This window comes from Oncorhynchus mykiss, unplaced genomic scaffold (genome assembly GCF_013265735.2).
Source record: "Oncorhynchus mykiss isolate Arlee unplaced genomic scaffold, USDA_OmykA_1.1 un_scaffold_222, whole genome shotgun sequence".
NCBI lineage: Eukaryota > Metazoa > Chordata > Actinopteri > Salmoniformes > Salmonidae > Oncorhynchus > Oncorhynchus mykiss.
Genome location: NW_023493691.1, coordinates 175,226 through 190,728, shown reverse-complemented (window position 1 = coordinate 190,728; position 15,503 = coordinate 175,226). Strand labels below are relative to the sequence as shown.

Genomic DNA, 15,503 nt, shown 5'->3' with positions numbered 1-15,503 from the left:
CTGAATTAGTATCATCTCTGTATTACCCACATTAAAACACATAGGTAGAGCAGAGAGGACAGAGCATGTGGCTTTGTAACACACAGGTGTTTCATCTCCACACTGGGATGATTTTAACAGTGCAACGCCACACAGGCCTCATGCCTCTCAGGTAGGAGGGTACCAGAAATAAATGAATAAAAAACACAAAACTAATGAAGGAGCACACAGGGCCACAGCACTTCAGGAGCACACAGTCACCAACAATATGTCCCTGGCGTCAATACTTTCAACTGGCTCAGCTCGCTGTTACAGTACAGCACCACCAAATTCCATTTATTAAGTAACCGTCTGTCTTATGTTACGTTTTTATGGTTACATATCACACTATTTTGAGAGTCCCATTTTTATTTTTAGTATGTTACATCTCTATGAGACGAGGCTGCACCTTAACCTAAATTATACACAGCAGGTCAAGAGGTGTGTTTTCCCTTCAGCATCTGCATGTGGCATAAGCTCACCCACCTCACATCATGAATCTAAAATGGTTAACCTTGGCTGTGAGTGATGGGGAAAAAATCTGACTAAGGCAATTACTTGAATAATTCAATGGATGTTTTGTTTACAAACTTGATGAGTAATTTGTCTTGTTAAAAAAATATATTGACTTCGCTATGGGGCCGTCAATGGGAATTGGGCCGTGCTGCCGCTGAACTGCAGTACCGAAAATGCCCTCTGAGCACAGTGGAATGCATGCTTGTAGACTGGAAGCCTGGCCCCTTGATCCGAGAAGGGTGTAATTGCAGACCGCAATTTGGGGCGTTCTCTGATATCGGGTGTTTCATCGTATCAAGTTTACACCAATTGATGCTCCCCATTGGTCCTTAACCGTTTCTTTTGCGTTGGGTACAACAGTTGTTGAGAACTGTAGCATTGTAGCTATGCCTAACCTTAACCCTTTTCCTAACCTTAATCTTAGTCTCCTAACCACCGTTAATTATCATAACCTGCCACGTTAGTTATCCAATCCTGCATGGTAAACAAATCCCTAACCCTCACCCTTTTCCTAACCTTAACCTCAGTCTCCTGACCTCCACTTTAATTGTCCTAACCTGACACTTTAATTATCCTAACCTGTTATGTATGCTTTGTGCCTAGTTAAATAAATAAACAAAACATTTAACAAATAGCCTCCATCAGTTTCATAACACCGAAACTGACCAATGGCATGTATCCATTTTTATTATATCAGGGAACATCCACATCAAGAAACCGTACAGTAGTTCTCCTACTGGGAGGCGCCGGAAATAGATTAAAGAGTGATTGGTGCTGAGGAAGCTATGGCAGGGGATGCCCCGCAGCCTGTTGAGATTCATAATGTCGTTTACCAGTTGAAGGATACCGATTGTAGAGATAAATTGTATGTGCGGCTGAAAGGTTTATGGGAGTTCAGGAATTAACATTGGAAGCATTGCAGGCAGTGGTTAAAAAGTACCCAATTGTCATACTTGAGTTAAAGTAAAGATACTTGAGTCAAGGAAAAGGTGAAAGCCACCCAGTAAAATTCTACTTGAGTAAAGGTCTAAAAGTATTTAGTTTAACATATACATAAGTATCAAAAGTAAATGTAATTGCTAAAATATACTTAAGTATCAAAGGTAAAAGTATAAATCATTTCAAATTCATTACATTAGGCAAAATAGACAGCACGATTTCCTTGTAGTTTAAATGTAGGGATGGTCAGGGGCATACATAGCGCGCGTTCCTATGAGTGCCAGAGGACAGAATAAATGATGAAAAACGAACGCCCAACACCCCTTGAATACGGCCGGTGTCAGTAAACACAATATACTTAAGTACTTTACACCACTGATTGCAGGGAATACTGACTGAAGATGTTCCTCGCTACGAGGCCCATGAGACTGTGTAGGGATGTGATTTGAATCGGACTGTGACTGAACGAGTGGGATGTTGTTATTTATCTATTTTTGTATTCTGTTTTGACGTCGTTGTTTCCACAATGGACATGTATTTTCTTCTACAGTTTATTAACCGTACAGTAGGTGGCGGCAGACACGTTATATTGTGTAAATGTCAGGATACGAGAGAAGAAGATGACGCTGTTGCAATGTCGTAGTTGGGAACAGGAAGTTCCGGGTAGAAAACGACAGAACTGTGTTATGTCGATAGTGGTTGTGTCCGTTTCAAATGTATTATTGTAGGTATGTAATAGCACGTTTTAAACTTTCTAATGTCGAAAGAATGTATATTATGTTAGGTAACAAATCCGTCAATGTATTATCACGTTTGGTAAAGGTTTTAATTGTATGTGTTATTTTGGGGTCAAATCGAGTGAGTGAAGGTGATTAAAAACGATTTTTCAAGTCGCATAGGTAGACTTCGGGTTTGTCTGAGTGTATGTATATAATTTAGTTAGTCATTTCATAAAGATTCCATTTATTTAAGTTCGTTTTTACATGTTCTTGGTTTTGTGTAAAATGTTTATGAGCTGGTAAATAGCCTCGTCCGAACCATCCTGATCTCGCGAGTTTACATGCACTGTTTCGTTAATGTAAGCTCGCGAGATCTGGATGGTTCGGACGAGGCTCGTCAAATGGCGGCTTCAACGGTTTTGGTCGTCTTCCTAGGAGTTTGCTCGTGGGGAAATGGCGACATGAGGCTGTGTGATGGAGTGTCAAAATAGAGAGAAGCTAGCTGAAGTTATCCTTCACCATTTGGAGAGAGAGGCCAACTGCATGGAATGGCGTCGATTAATGCGGATGAATCGGAGCACGTATCAAACTCTATCCATGGAGGACCAAGTGTCTGCGGGTTTTCGCTCCACCCTTGTACTTGATTAATGAATTAAGGTCACTAATTAGTGAGGAACTCACCTCAACTGATTGTCTATGTTTTAATTGAAAGGAAAAAAATAAAACCCGCTGAGACTCGGTCCTCAATGGAATGAGTTAGACACCCCTGAAACAATTGAAATGGAGAGAGAGTTTGAGAAGCAACAGCTGTGCTGGAATGCGATCAATGTGGGGGACAGTTCTGATGATATGGAGCCGGAGGATGAGGGCCTAGTATTTGAATGGTCTGTAGTGGAAAGACATAGGAAGAACAGAGATAATGATACTGGAAGCAGTGGCGCATGTAGTATAGAAACTCCAGAGGTCCAAGGTAGGGAGCTAGAGTAATAATGTGTCACAGTGGAAAGTTGGGATGATGTTTGAGGAGACCACAGGGCCTCATTTACACCCTATCTGATTAACCAAGGCCTTAAAGAGACGGGAAGTTCAGCTGGGCAGGATCCGTGTCCATGGTAGATTGTTAATATCTTGTGCTAGGTCAGGTCTCTGCAAAGGAAGATTTTTCAAATGGAAAATCATAATGGGACGAAGCTCAGGAAGATAGAGTGGTTGAAGCCTAAAGGTTGATCAGTAGGAAAGAGGGTTAAAGAAGTGAAAGCTTATCAGTGCTGTTGAGGTGTTAGGTTTTGTCTGGAAAAGTACAGAATAGGATTCCTTAGCTTCAATGTCAGTGATTTTGACCCAGCCTCATCAATCAACCAATCAAATGTATTTATAAAGCCCTTCTTACATCAGCTGATGTCACAAAGTGCTGTACAGAAACCCAGCCTAAAACCCCAAACAGCAAGCAATGCAGGTGTAGAAGCACAGTGGCTAGGAAAAACTCCCAAGAAAGGCCAGAACCTAGGAAGAAACCTAGAGAGGAACCAGGCTATGAGGGGTGGCCAGTCCTCTTCTGGCTGTACCAGGTAGAGAGGAACCAGGCTATGAGGGGTGGCCAGTCCTCTTCTGGCTGTGCCGGGTGGAGATTATAACAGAACATGGCCAAGATGTTCCAATGTTCATAGATGACCAGCAGGGTCAAATAATAATAATCACAGTGGTTGTCGAGGGTGCAACAGGTCAGCACCTCAGGAGTAAATGTCGTTTGGCTTTTAATAGCCAATCATTGAGAGTATCTCTACCGCTCCTGCTGTCTCTAGAGAGTTGGAAACAGCAGATCTGGGACAGGTAGCACGTCCGGTGAACAGGTCAGGGTTCCATGACAGCAGGCAGAACAGTTGAAACTGGATCAGCAACAGTGAATCATCACAGTGTTTTTAAATGCCAAAGAATGGGACATGTAGCTGTTGAGTGGAAAGATGTGCCAAGTGTGGTGGGGAACATGATTACAGTGAATGTTGGAGCAATGTGACAGTTAAGTGTTGCAATTGTGTGGAGGACAAAGAGCAGCATTTGGTGGATGCCAGGTGCAGAGAGATGCTCAGAGTAATAGAATCTGTCTTGATGTATCATATGCAGAGGCTGTAAGACAGACTGGTGGAACTACAGTGCAGACTGATGGAGCTTCCATGGTTGGTCCTGTAGTAAGAGGACCTACTGTCAGACTGATGGAGCTTCCATGGCTGGTCCTGTAGTAAGAGGACCTACTGTCAGACTGATGGAGCTTCCATGGTTGGTCCTGTAGTAAGAGGACCTACTGTCAGACTGATGGAGCTTCCATGGCTGGTCCTGTAGTAAGAGGACCTACTGTCAGACTGATGGAGCTTCCATGGTTGGTCCTGTAGTAAGAGGACCTACTGTCAGACTGATGGAGCTTCCATGGTTGGTCCTGTAGTAAGAGGACCTACTGTCAGACTGATGGAGCTTCCATGGTTGGTCCTGTAGTAAGAGGACCTACTGTCAGACTGATGGAGCTTCCATGGTTGGTCCCGTAGTAAGAGGACCTACTGTCAGACTGATGGAGCTTCCATGGCTGGTCCTGTAGTAAGAGGACCTGCTGTCAGACTGATGGAGCTTCCATGGCTGGTCCTGTAGTAAGAGGACCTACTGTCAGACTGATGGAGCTTCCATGGCTGGTCCCGTAGTAAGAGGACCTACTGTTAGAACTGGTCTTTCTACTAGTCCTGACATGGTTTCGAGGCCTGTTCAGAAATCTTGTGCCCATGAATGCACTGTGACAAAGGATACTTTAATAGTGAATCATTTGTACTTCATAGTTTTCATTTGTAAGGTTATCAACAACTTGGATTGTGCAAAGCAGAAATACCAGGTTGAAAGTTATCTTGTAAACTGCAGCAGAGTTGTTGGGGGTAACAGATGTTACTGTCGGTATGGTTTTTGATAAGCTGGATAACCTCGGGGTGGATTGTCTCAGCATGATATAAACCCCAATGTTTGCAAACGCAGAAAGGGATCTATTGATATAGTTTATTGGGGGGTGTGGGAGGGTTTTTTGGGGGAAGGGGAGGGTGTGGTAGGAGTTAATAGGGATTTCTTGTTTTATTTTCTTAGTACAGAATTAGACAGACATGGACCTTAAAGGTTTGTTTGTGGACCTCCATGATACCATAGGAGGTCTGCATCAACGGACTTCAGTGCAGGTAGTGCCTCATCAGAGAGAGAACATTTCAGTTGCTCTACAGTTCTGAAGCTGAATGTAATGGTTATCAGTTCTAATATTCAGACACGGATAATTCTTACTATGGTGTGAACGGGAAATAAAATAGGTTTTTGTGAGTGAAGTAATACAGGGAAGACAAGGTTATTCATAAAAATAGTACATCGTGCTGCCTAAATCATACTGCAACCTTGTCCTAAATTGTTTTATGCATTTTTGTGAATTTAAGAAATCTAATGTAGATTAAGTGCACTTATGTTGTGCAATTTAAAATGTGTACTTCGTGTCTAATGTGAATTAATGTTTTGTCAAGGATTAGCTAGCTACCTGATCTACTGAAATGAGATAATTGAACAAGAAAAAAAGAGAATATATTTTTACAGAATAAAGTGCCAGAACTGTCAACACTAACTTTTGTGTCCTTTTGTCTACATAACTACAGGCCGACTCAGATTAAGAGGCCGTTAACATCAACAGTGAGGACAAACCCAGCCTGCTTCTCTCCTTCCACACTGAGTCCAAACCTACAGTCACTGGGTCCTGATTGTGACAGAGGAGCCCAGTTTGCACTGCAGGATCCAGAGATGGCATCAGTGAAGCTGGAAGACTGCAGTCAAACACTGGAGCTGAATGTCATCATTAAAGATGAAGAAGAGGAGGAGGAGATTGGTACATCTGTTAGTCATGGTAACAGCAGGTTCTATCTACAGTGCATCCGGAAAGTTTTCAGACCCCTTGACTTTTTCCACATTTTGTTCTGTTACTTCCTTATTCTGAAATTGATGAGAACTACAATTTAAATCCATCTACACACACATTACCACATGTCAAATGTCAGGTTTTTTAAATGTTTGCAAATGTAATGTTGAAGCCCCTTTGGCAGCGATTACAGCCTCTTCTTGGGTATGAAGCTTGGCACACCTGTATTTGGGGAGTTTCTCCCATCCATTCTCTGTCAGGTTGGATGGGGAGTGTCACTGCACAGCTATTTTCAGGTCTCTCCAGAGATGTTCGATTGGGTTCAAGTCCGGACCTCTGGCTGGGCCACTCAAGGACATTCAGAGACATCCCAAAGCCACTCCTGCATTGTCTTGGCTGTGTGCTTAGTGTTGTTGTCCTGTTGGAAGGTGGAACTTCACCTCAGTCTGAGGTCCTGAGCGCTCTGGAGCAGGTGTTTATCAAGTATCTCAATGTTCTTTGCTCCAATCATCTTTCCCTTTATCCTGACTCGTCTCCCAGTCCCTGTCACCACCATGCTTTACCGTAGGGATGGTATTGGCCAGGTGATGAGCGGTGCCTGGTTTCCTCCAGATGTGATGCTTGGCATTCAGGCCAAAGAGTTCAAACTTTATTTAATCAGACCAGAGAATCTTCTTTCTTGTGATCTTCGTCTTTTTGGTGCCTTTTTGCAAATTCCAAACGGGCTGTCATGTGTCTTTTACTGAGGAGTGGCTTCCGTCTGGCCACTCTACCATAAATCCCTGATTGTTGTACCTTTTGACGGTTCTTCCACCTCCAGAGAAGAACTCAGGAGCTCTGTCAGAGTGATTATCAGGTTCCTTGGTCACCTCCCTGACCAAGACCCTTCTCTCCCGATTGCTAAGTTTGGCTGGGCGGCCAGCTCTAGGAAGAGTCTTGGCATTTCAAAACTAATTATATTTAAGAATGTTGGAAGCCAGTGTGTTCTTGGGGACCTTCAATGCTGCAGACATTTTTTTGGTACACTTCCCCCAGATCTGTACCTCAACACAATCCTGTCTTGGAGATCTACGGACAATTCCTTTGACCTCATGGCTTGGTTTTTGCTCTGACATGCACTGTCAACTGTGGGACCTTGTGTGTGCCTTTCCAAATTATGTCCAATCAATTTAATTTACCACAGGTGGATTCCAATCAAGTTGTAGAAACATCTCAAGGATGCTCAATGGAAACAGGATGCACCTGAGCTCAACTTCGAGTCTCATAGCAAAGTGTCTGAATACTTATGTAAATATGGTATTTCTGTTTTTTTATTTTGAATACTTTTGCAAACATTTTCTAAAAACCTGTTTTTGCATTGTCATTATGGGGTTTTGTGTGTAGATTGTTGAGGGAAAAATATTTAATTGATTTTAGAATAAGGCTGTAACGTGACAAAATGTGGAAAAATTGAAGGAGTCTGAATACTTTCTGAATGCACTGCTACGTTATTTTCATAAGTTCCTCTATAAATTGTGACCCAGCCTGTTGCTTGGTTGAATTTTGTAATTCGGACATCACACATCTTAAGCGATCTTGAGTTCTTAGAGAGTAGACTAAAGAGGGGAAATAGTCAAAATGCCAATTTTTAAAAAAGTTCTATGAAATGAGTCTGTGTAGTTACTAACCCTTGTGATAGTGAGTGGAGGATGATATGAAATGAGTCTGTGTAGTTACTAACCCTTGTGATAGTGAGTGGAGGATGATATGAAATTAGTCTGTGTAGTTACTAACCCTTGTGGTAGTGAGTGGAGGATGATATGAAATTAGTCTGTGTAGTTACTAACCCTTGTGATAGTGAGTGGAGGATGATATGAAATTAGTCTGTAGTTACTAACCCTTGTGATAGTGAGTGGAGGATGATATGAAATGAGTCTGTGTAGTTACTAACCCTTGTGATAGTGAGTGGAGGATGATATGAAATGAGTCTGTGTAGTTACTAACCCTTGTGATAGTGAGTGGAGGATGATATGAAATGAGTCTGTGTAGTTACTAACCCTTGTGATAGTGAGTGGATGATTTGAAATTAGTCTGTGCAGTTACTAACCCTTGTGATAGTGAGTGGAGGATGATATGAAATTAGTCTGTGTAGTTACTAACCCTTGTGATAGTGAGTGGAGGATTATATGGCTCATAATTTTCACTCCTTTTGCCCCTTCTTGACTTCCACTGTTACCAGGGTTGGGGTCAATACCAGATACTTCAGAAAATAGACTGAAATTCCAATTCTCTGCAATGCTTTTAAATTAGGAAAATTTGGAATTGGAATTTGATTTGTGAATTTACTGGAATTTAAATGACCCCAATTGACCCCAACCCTGACTTACCCACTTTTAGAATTGTTTTATTCCCCTGTATTGTTCAGCCTACTGATATGAATACATATGTCACCCGGTACAGACAGAAGAGGACTGGCCACACCTGATATGTGACTAGTTTCAGAAAACTAGGTGTATGTCACACGTCACTACTTCACAGTAGAGCTATTTGAACGCAAACTTTGTTTTAAAATCAAAATGTGTTTTTTGTCAGAAATGTCTTCTGGAACATGTGAACTTTCATGTGCCTTAATAACAAACTTGTACGTCATCTGTAAATACAAATAGAGTAAAACAATTCTGAGCCTAGTTGGTTTAGCCACAGAAAAAGCCAGCAACCTTCCAGCTAGCCATCATTGGCTGAGATAATGAGTGGGCTGGACATGCCTAGAGATTAGTTCAGATTGGTCTGCCATATAGCGCTTCTCTCTATTTGAGCTGGTCAGTAGGTTTAGGTAATCCTGTCTAATGCGGCTTTAAATAATATATATATATCGTAGTGTAACTCCCCACTTTCTGGAGGACCGAGTTTTGAAATCAGTGGAATTAGAGTATGATATGTAAGGAAAACACCTGTCTCTGGATTACATCTTCAAACTAAGGGTAACGATGACATCAGTGAGAGAGGGAGAAGCGTCCATCCATGTATACGGACGGGTAAGATAGTCTAGCTAGCTACATTTTCAAATATTACACGTTTCTAATTTTGTCAAAGTCGTTTTAATTTCAAGTTAAAGTGTTAGTGCACTGTTAGCTAGCTGGCTAACGTTAGCTTGGGTGCTTGACTACTGCTGTTAGGTCAGCTAGCTAACGTTATGATCAGTGTAGTGATATTATTCATATCTCAGAGAAATTTGCGTTGCTAGTTATAGCCTAATGTTAGCTGGCTAATATTGAACCTGGTTTGTTAGCTACCAGCAGATTCATGCAGGTTACTAACGGCAAGAGTTGTGACTGTGGTTCATTGTTTAGCTAGCTAGCTACATGTCTTAACAAAAGACTCCACTTTGCAAGTAACCATTTCAGTAGAATGTTTATGTCACTGCAACAACTATTGATAGACGTAGCTGGTACATTCGCTCTGGCTATCTACTCAGATTTCAGAGCACTCTCGTCTGAGTGTGCAAGAGCACAGAATAAATGATGAATTTACGAACGCTCAACAGCCATTGAATATGGCCTTGTCTGTAAAAGTTGACAAAAAAGCGTGAATTGTTGCCAACAGCACAGGGTGTGAACGATACTGAATGGGTGTAGACAAAGAGGTCTGCAGTAGGTGTACCAAAACATTCAAAGGCCATTTTCTCAAAAGTGAGGTTACAAGTTTGTCAACTTTTAAAACAGAATTACTCTCCTATTGTTCCTCAACTGTAGTGTATGATATACAATTTTCTAGCTCTGAGTCTACTTCTATCCAATGTATAAAAATACAAAAAATGTTGGTACATTAGATCAAGCCGGTCAGTCACATATGAATACATATGTCACCTGGTACAGCCAGAAGAGGACTGGCCACCCCTCAGAGCCTGATTCCTCTCTAGGTTTCTTCCTATGTTCCTGCCTTTCTACTGAGTTTTTCCTTAGCCACTGCACTTCTGCATTGCTTGCTCTTTGGGGTTTTAGGCTGAGTTTCTGTTCAACACTTTGAAAACTGTTAATTTAAAAAAGGCTTCATTAAAAAAATAATAGATCAATATCACACAAACTGACTGGTTGTTCTGATGTTGTTCACACAGGGGACCATGTTGAGACATTCTCTACATCCAGAGAGCAACAGCAGGAAGGTCACAGAGCTAAGAGGTCTCACCACTGCCCACATTGTGAGGAGATTTTCCCAATTCTATCAAAGCTAAAGATACATCTAAAAATACACACAGGAGAGAAGCCTTACTCCTGCTCTGACTGTGGGGGGAGATTCTCCCGATTGGATACCTTAAAATGTCACCACCGAATACATACAGGAGAGAAGCCTTACTCCTGCTTTGACTGTGGTAAATGCTTTAAAACATCAACTGAGCTAAAATCTCATCAGCGAAGACACACAGGAGAGAAGCCTTACTCCTGCTCTGACTGTGGGGAGAGTTTCTCCAGATTGGATACCTTAAAATGTCACCAACAAATGCATACAGGAGTGAAGCCTTACTCCTGCTCTGAATGTGGAAAGAGTTTCTCTCAACAGGGTAACTTAAAAACACACCAACGTATACATAAAGGAGAGAAGCCTTACTCCTGCTCTGACTGTGGGAAAGGCTTTAAAACATCAACTGAGCTAAAATCTCACCAGAGAACTCACACAGGAGAGAAGCCTCACTACTGCTCTGACTGTGGGGCGAGTTTCTCTCAATTGAGCAATTTAAGAAGACACCAACGTATACATAAAGGAGAGAAGCCTTACCATTGCTCTGACTGTGGGACAAGTTTCTCTCAATTGAGCAACTTAAAAACGCACCAACGCATACATAAAGGAGAGAAGTTCTCTCAGACCAGCTAAGATTAAAGTCACTCTATCACTTAATTCTCATTTGATAGAAGAAGTGGTAACAGTGAATTGGATCAAATGAAGAAAGCGTAGAACACTGTAATCTTATTGTTTCTCAATGTGATAGAACTGTACAGAGGAAAAGGATTGTTATAGAATGTTAGCCTCTCTTTACTTTACTGATCAGTGTGCACCTTGTCAGTTTTGGTGTGTTTTGTTAGATTCTACTGTAAACATGTTGAGATTACCTGGATTTTCCCTTAGCGTTGAAAACCCTCTGAGGGATCACTTGTTAAAACAATGCAGTGTGGTGGTTGACTGGGTGATACGGCTTCCTTCTGCAGTTTTCTGTCGGATTGAGTTAGTAGACACAACATGTATCAGATAGAGATGGGGTGATGATCAGTTTTCACCACTAGTTTGGGTATATTATTTTTGCTATTAATCAACTTTGTTTGAAACATCGACACTGAAAAAAAAAAATATATATATATATAAATGCAACATGTTTTTAGTTTTTATTTCACCTTTATTTAACCAGGTAGGCTAGTTGAGAACAAGTTCTCATTTGCAACTGCGACCTGGCAGACCTGGCAACATGTGAAGTGTTGGTCCCATGTTTCAAGACCAGAAATGTTCCTTATGCACAAAAAGGGTATTTCTCTCAAATTCTGTGCTCAAAATTGTTTCCATCCCTGTTAGTTAGCATTTTTTCTTTGCCAATATAATCCATCCATCTGACAGATGTGGCATATCAAGAAGCTGATTAAACAACATGATCATTACGCAGGTGAACCTTGTGCTGGGAACAATACAAGGACAGTCTAAAATGTGCAGTTTTGTCACACAACCCAATGCCACAGATGTCTCATGTTTTAAGGGAATGTGCAATTGGCATGCTGACTGTAGGAATACCCACCAGAGCTGTTGACAGATAATTGAATGTTAATTTCCCTACAATAAGCTGCCTCCAACATTGTTTTAGAGAATTTGGCAGTACCTCCGACCGGCCTCAACCGCAAACCATGTGTATGGTGTTGTGTGGGCGAGCGTTTTGCTGATGTGAATGTTGTGAACAGAGTGCCCCATGGTGGCAGTGAGGTTACGGTATTGTTAGGCATAAACTACGGACAACAAACACAATTTTTGTGCCATTCATCCGCCGCCATCACCTCATGTTTCAGCATGATATAATACAGCTTTGTGAGGCTCATTTGAACTTGTTGAATTTCTGGGATCTTTTATTTCAACTTCATGAAACATTGGACCAACACTTTACTTTGCGTTTATATTTTGTAGATTTGTTATTTTAGTCATTGATAATTAATGTATTTGGATAACTGTAGTGAACTTAATGGGTCTACTAATGAAAAATAAATGTTCTACATTAATTTGTGCTGGTCAGTCTTTGTTTTTTGGGGGGTTTCTATACTGTAAATATACATTTTGAATTTTAAGAAATTAAACAAAATGTATATTTCGATCTCCTAAAAACATGTCACTACACCTCTACACGTCACCATGGGGACAAGCCAATATGCCAGCCACCAGTATTCTCACTAATGCATATGTAATGGTTTAAAAACCTTAAACCTATTAAGTCATCTATGATTTTCATGGAGACTTCAAATGGATCTCCCAGGTATCTAGATGGATCCTACACATCACCATGGAGACTTCAAACGGATCTCCCAGGTATCTAGATGGATCCTACACATCACCATGGAGACTTCAAACGGATCTCCCAGGTATCTAGATGGATCCTACACATCACCATGGAGACTTCAAACGGATCTCCCAGGTATCTAGATGGATCCTACACATCACCATGGAGACTTCAAACGGATCTCCCTGGTATCTAGATGGATCCGACACATCACCATGGAGACTTCAAATGGATCTCCCAGGTATCTAGATGGATCCTACACATCACCATGGAGACTTCAAATGGATCTCCCAGGTATCTAGATGGATCCGACACATCACCATGGAGACTTCAAACGGATCTCCCAGGTATCTAGATGGATCCTACACATCACCATGGAGACTTCAAACAGATCTCCCAGGTATCTAGATGGATCCTACACATCACCATGGAGACTTCAAACGGATCTCCCAGGTATCTAGATGGATCCTACACATCACCATGGAGACTTCAAACGGATCTCCCAGGTATCTAGATGGATCCTACACATCACCATGGAGACTTCAAACGGATCTCCCTGGTATCTAAATGGATCCTACACATCACCATGGAGACTTCAAACGGATCTCCCTGGTATCTAGATGGATCCTACACATCACCATGGAGACTTCAAACGGATCTCCCAGGTATCTAGATGGATCCTACACATCACCATGGAGACTTCAAACGGATCTCCCAGGTATCTAGATGGATCCTACACATCACCATGGAGACTTCAAACGTATCTCCCAGGTATCTAGATGGATCCTACACATCAACATGGAGACTTCAAACGGATCTCCCTGGTATCTAGATGGATCCTACACATCACCATGGAGACTTCAAACGGATCTCCCAGGTATCTAGATGGATCCTACACATCACCATGGAGACTTCAAACGGATCTCCCAGGTATCTAGATGGATCCTACACATCACCATGGAGACTTCAAACGGATCTCCCAGGTATCTAAATGGATCCAAAAAACAGTCAGAAGTAGGCTTGGATTTACTCCACAACCACTTCTCTAGTTTCCCCTTTTATTCCTTCTCTCTCGTCTCCACTCGACACGCCATCAAACAACACATCCCCTCCGCCATCTTCTAGCCTTCCTCAGTCTACCTCCTCTCCGTCTTTCTCCCAATGAATGGCCTGATGTCTCTCTGTCTCTGTGGACGCAAGGCCGAACACGCATCGCACACTGCATGCCTCTTTCCCTCCAGGCAAAAAAAAAGGTTTCAAATTCTCGCTCAAGTTTCTAGCCACAAGGATACCTACTGTTTGTGTGGAAGTATGTGAGTAGGATACCTACTGTTTGTGTGGAAGTATGTGCGTAGGATACCTACTGTTTGTGTGGAAGTATGTGCGTAGGATACCTACTGTTTGTGTGGAAGTATGTGCGTAGGATACCTACTGTTTGTGTGGAAGTATGTGGGTAGGATACCTACTGTTTGTGTGGAAGTATGTGCGATACAATGGATGTCTTTGTATAATGGACTTCAGAACGTTCTCTGAATAAACTGTACTATCTTGTTGCATAAACTGAGTCTTTGACTAATTATTATTAAACCCAAGGTCTTACAGATCTCGGGAATTGGTCCCTTTTTTGGGGTGGAGGGCTAATTGTTACCCCCCACTTTTCTCCCCAATTTCGTGATTACGATCTTGTCTCCCCAGCGGGCTCTGGAGAGGCAAAGGTCGAGTCATGTGTCCTCCGAAACATGATCCGCCAAGCCGCGCTTCTTAACATCCTCTCACCTAACCCGGAAGCCAGCTGCACCAATGTGTCTGAGAAACACAGTTCAACTGACGACCGAAGTCAGCCTGCAGGCGCCCGGCCTGCCACTAGTCGCTAGAGCTCGATGAGGCAAGTAAAGCCCACCCGGCCAAACCCTCCCGTAACCCGCACGACGCTGGGCCAATTGTGCGCCGCACTACGGGACTCCCTGTCACAGCTCGATCGAACCCCAGGCTGTAGTGACGCTGCAACACTACAGTGCCGTAGACCTCTGCGCCACTCAGAAGGCCCTTGTTTGACCCTTTTTTTTGTGCCTTCCTCTGAAACCGCCTGGTGTCGAGTTCCTGGATGGCAGGGACATCGGCACCAGTGATGTACTGGGCCCTACGCACTAAAATTTGAGAGATCTGAGGGCCCATGCCAAAAATGTTCAGCCTCCTCATGGGGAAAAGTCGTTGTCGTGCCCTCTTCACGACTGTTGGTGTGTTTGGCCGATGATAGGTCCTTAGTGACGTGGACATGGAGGAATTTGATGCTCTCGACCCGCTCCACTATGTCCCTGTAAAATGTTCAGCCCTCCGTTTCCTTTGGTCCTCGATAAGCTCCTTATGAACATCATTCTTACGTAGGTGTTCCTTTTATCCAGATGCGAAAGGGCAGTGTTGAGGGCAATAGAGATTCCCCTGTTGGGGCAGTAGACAAGTTGGAGGGGTTCAGGGTTTCTGGGATGATGGTGTGAGCCATGACCAGCGTTTGAAAGCACTTTATGCCTACAGATGTGAGTGCTACGGGGCGATAGTCATTTAGACAGGTTATCTTGGTGTTCTTGGGCACAGGGACTATGGTGGTTTGCTTGAAACATGGAAGTACACAGACTGGGTCAGGAAGAGGTTGAAAATGTCACTGAAGACACTTGCCAGCTGGTCAGCACATGTTCTGAGTACGGTCATAGTAATCCGTCTGGCCCAGTGGCCTCGTGAATGTTAAAACAGGTTAAGGTCTTACTATTTAAAGTCTACGGAGAGCGTGATCATATAGTTGTCCTGAACAGCTGGAGCTTTCACGCATGGTTCAGTGTTGCCTACCTCGAAGGTCGGTTTGGTTTAAAAAATATACAAATTAAACATTAAATGA

General features: G+C 42.5%; 2 protein-coding genes across 7 annotated transcripts in view; one reads left to right on the top strand and one right to left on the bottom strand.

Moving 5' to 3' along the window:
* LOC110516274 (gastrula zinc finger protein XlCGF26.1) overlaps positions 1-15,503 on the bottom strand; it is a 158,126-nt gene that overhangs the window by 125,339 nt on the left and 17,284 nt on the right. The gene's annotated exons all lie outside the window — the stretch shown is intronic.
* LOC110528897 (zinc finger protein 239-like) lies at positions 2,070-12,338 on the top strand. Of its 6 annotated transcripts, XR_005042067.1 has the most exons (4): positions 2,079-2,201; positions 2,628-3,162; positions 5,855-6,099; positions 10,205-12,338. XR_005042067.1 is itself a non-coding variant. In XM_036973138.1 (3 exons), the coding sequence occupies exons 1-3, from the start codon at positions 2,188-2,190 to the stop codon at positions 10,957-10,959; spliced, it is 1,014 nt and encodes a 337-aa protein (XP_036829033.1). In that variant the 5' UTR covers positions 2,070-2,187; the 3' UTR covers positions 10,960-12,338. The 6 variants fall into 6 exon arrangements, 2 of the variants coding, with proteins under 2 accessions (XP_036829033.1, XP_036829034.1); XM_036973138.1 differs by lacking the exon at positions 2,628-3,162 and having other exon boundaries at positions 2,070-2,196; positions 5,850-6,099; XM_036973139.1 differs by lacking the exon at positions 2,628-3,162 and having other exon boundaries at positions 2,117-2,201.

Bases quoted from the DNA above. Each gene is read 5' to 3' on its own strand.
- LOC110528897 (XM_036973138.1), top strand. The intron at 6,100-10,204 runs GTAACAGCAGGT...TTGTTCACACAG, and splicing joins TGGTACATCTGTTAGTCATG to GGGACCATGTTGAGACATTC.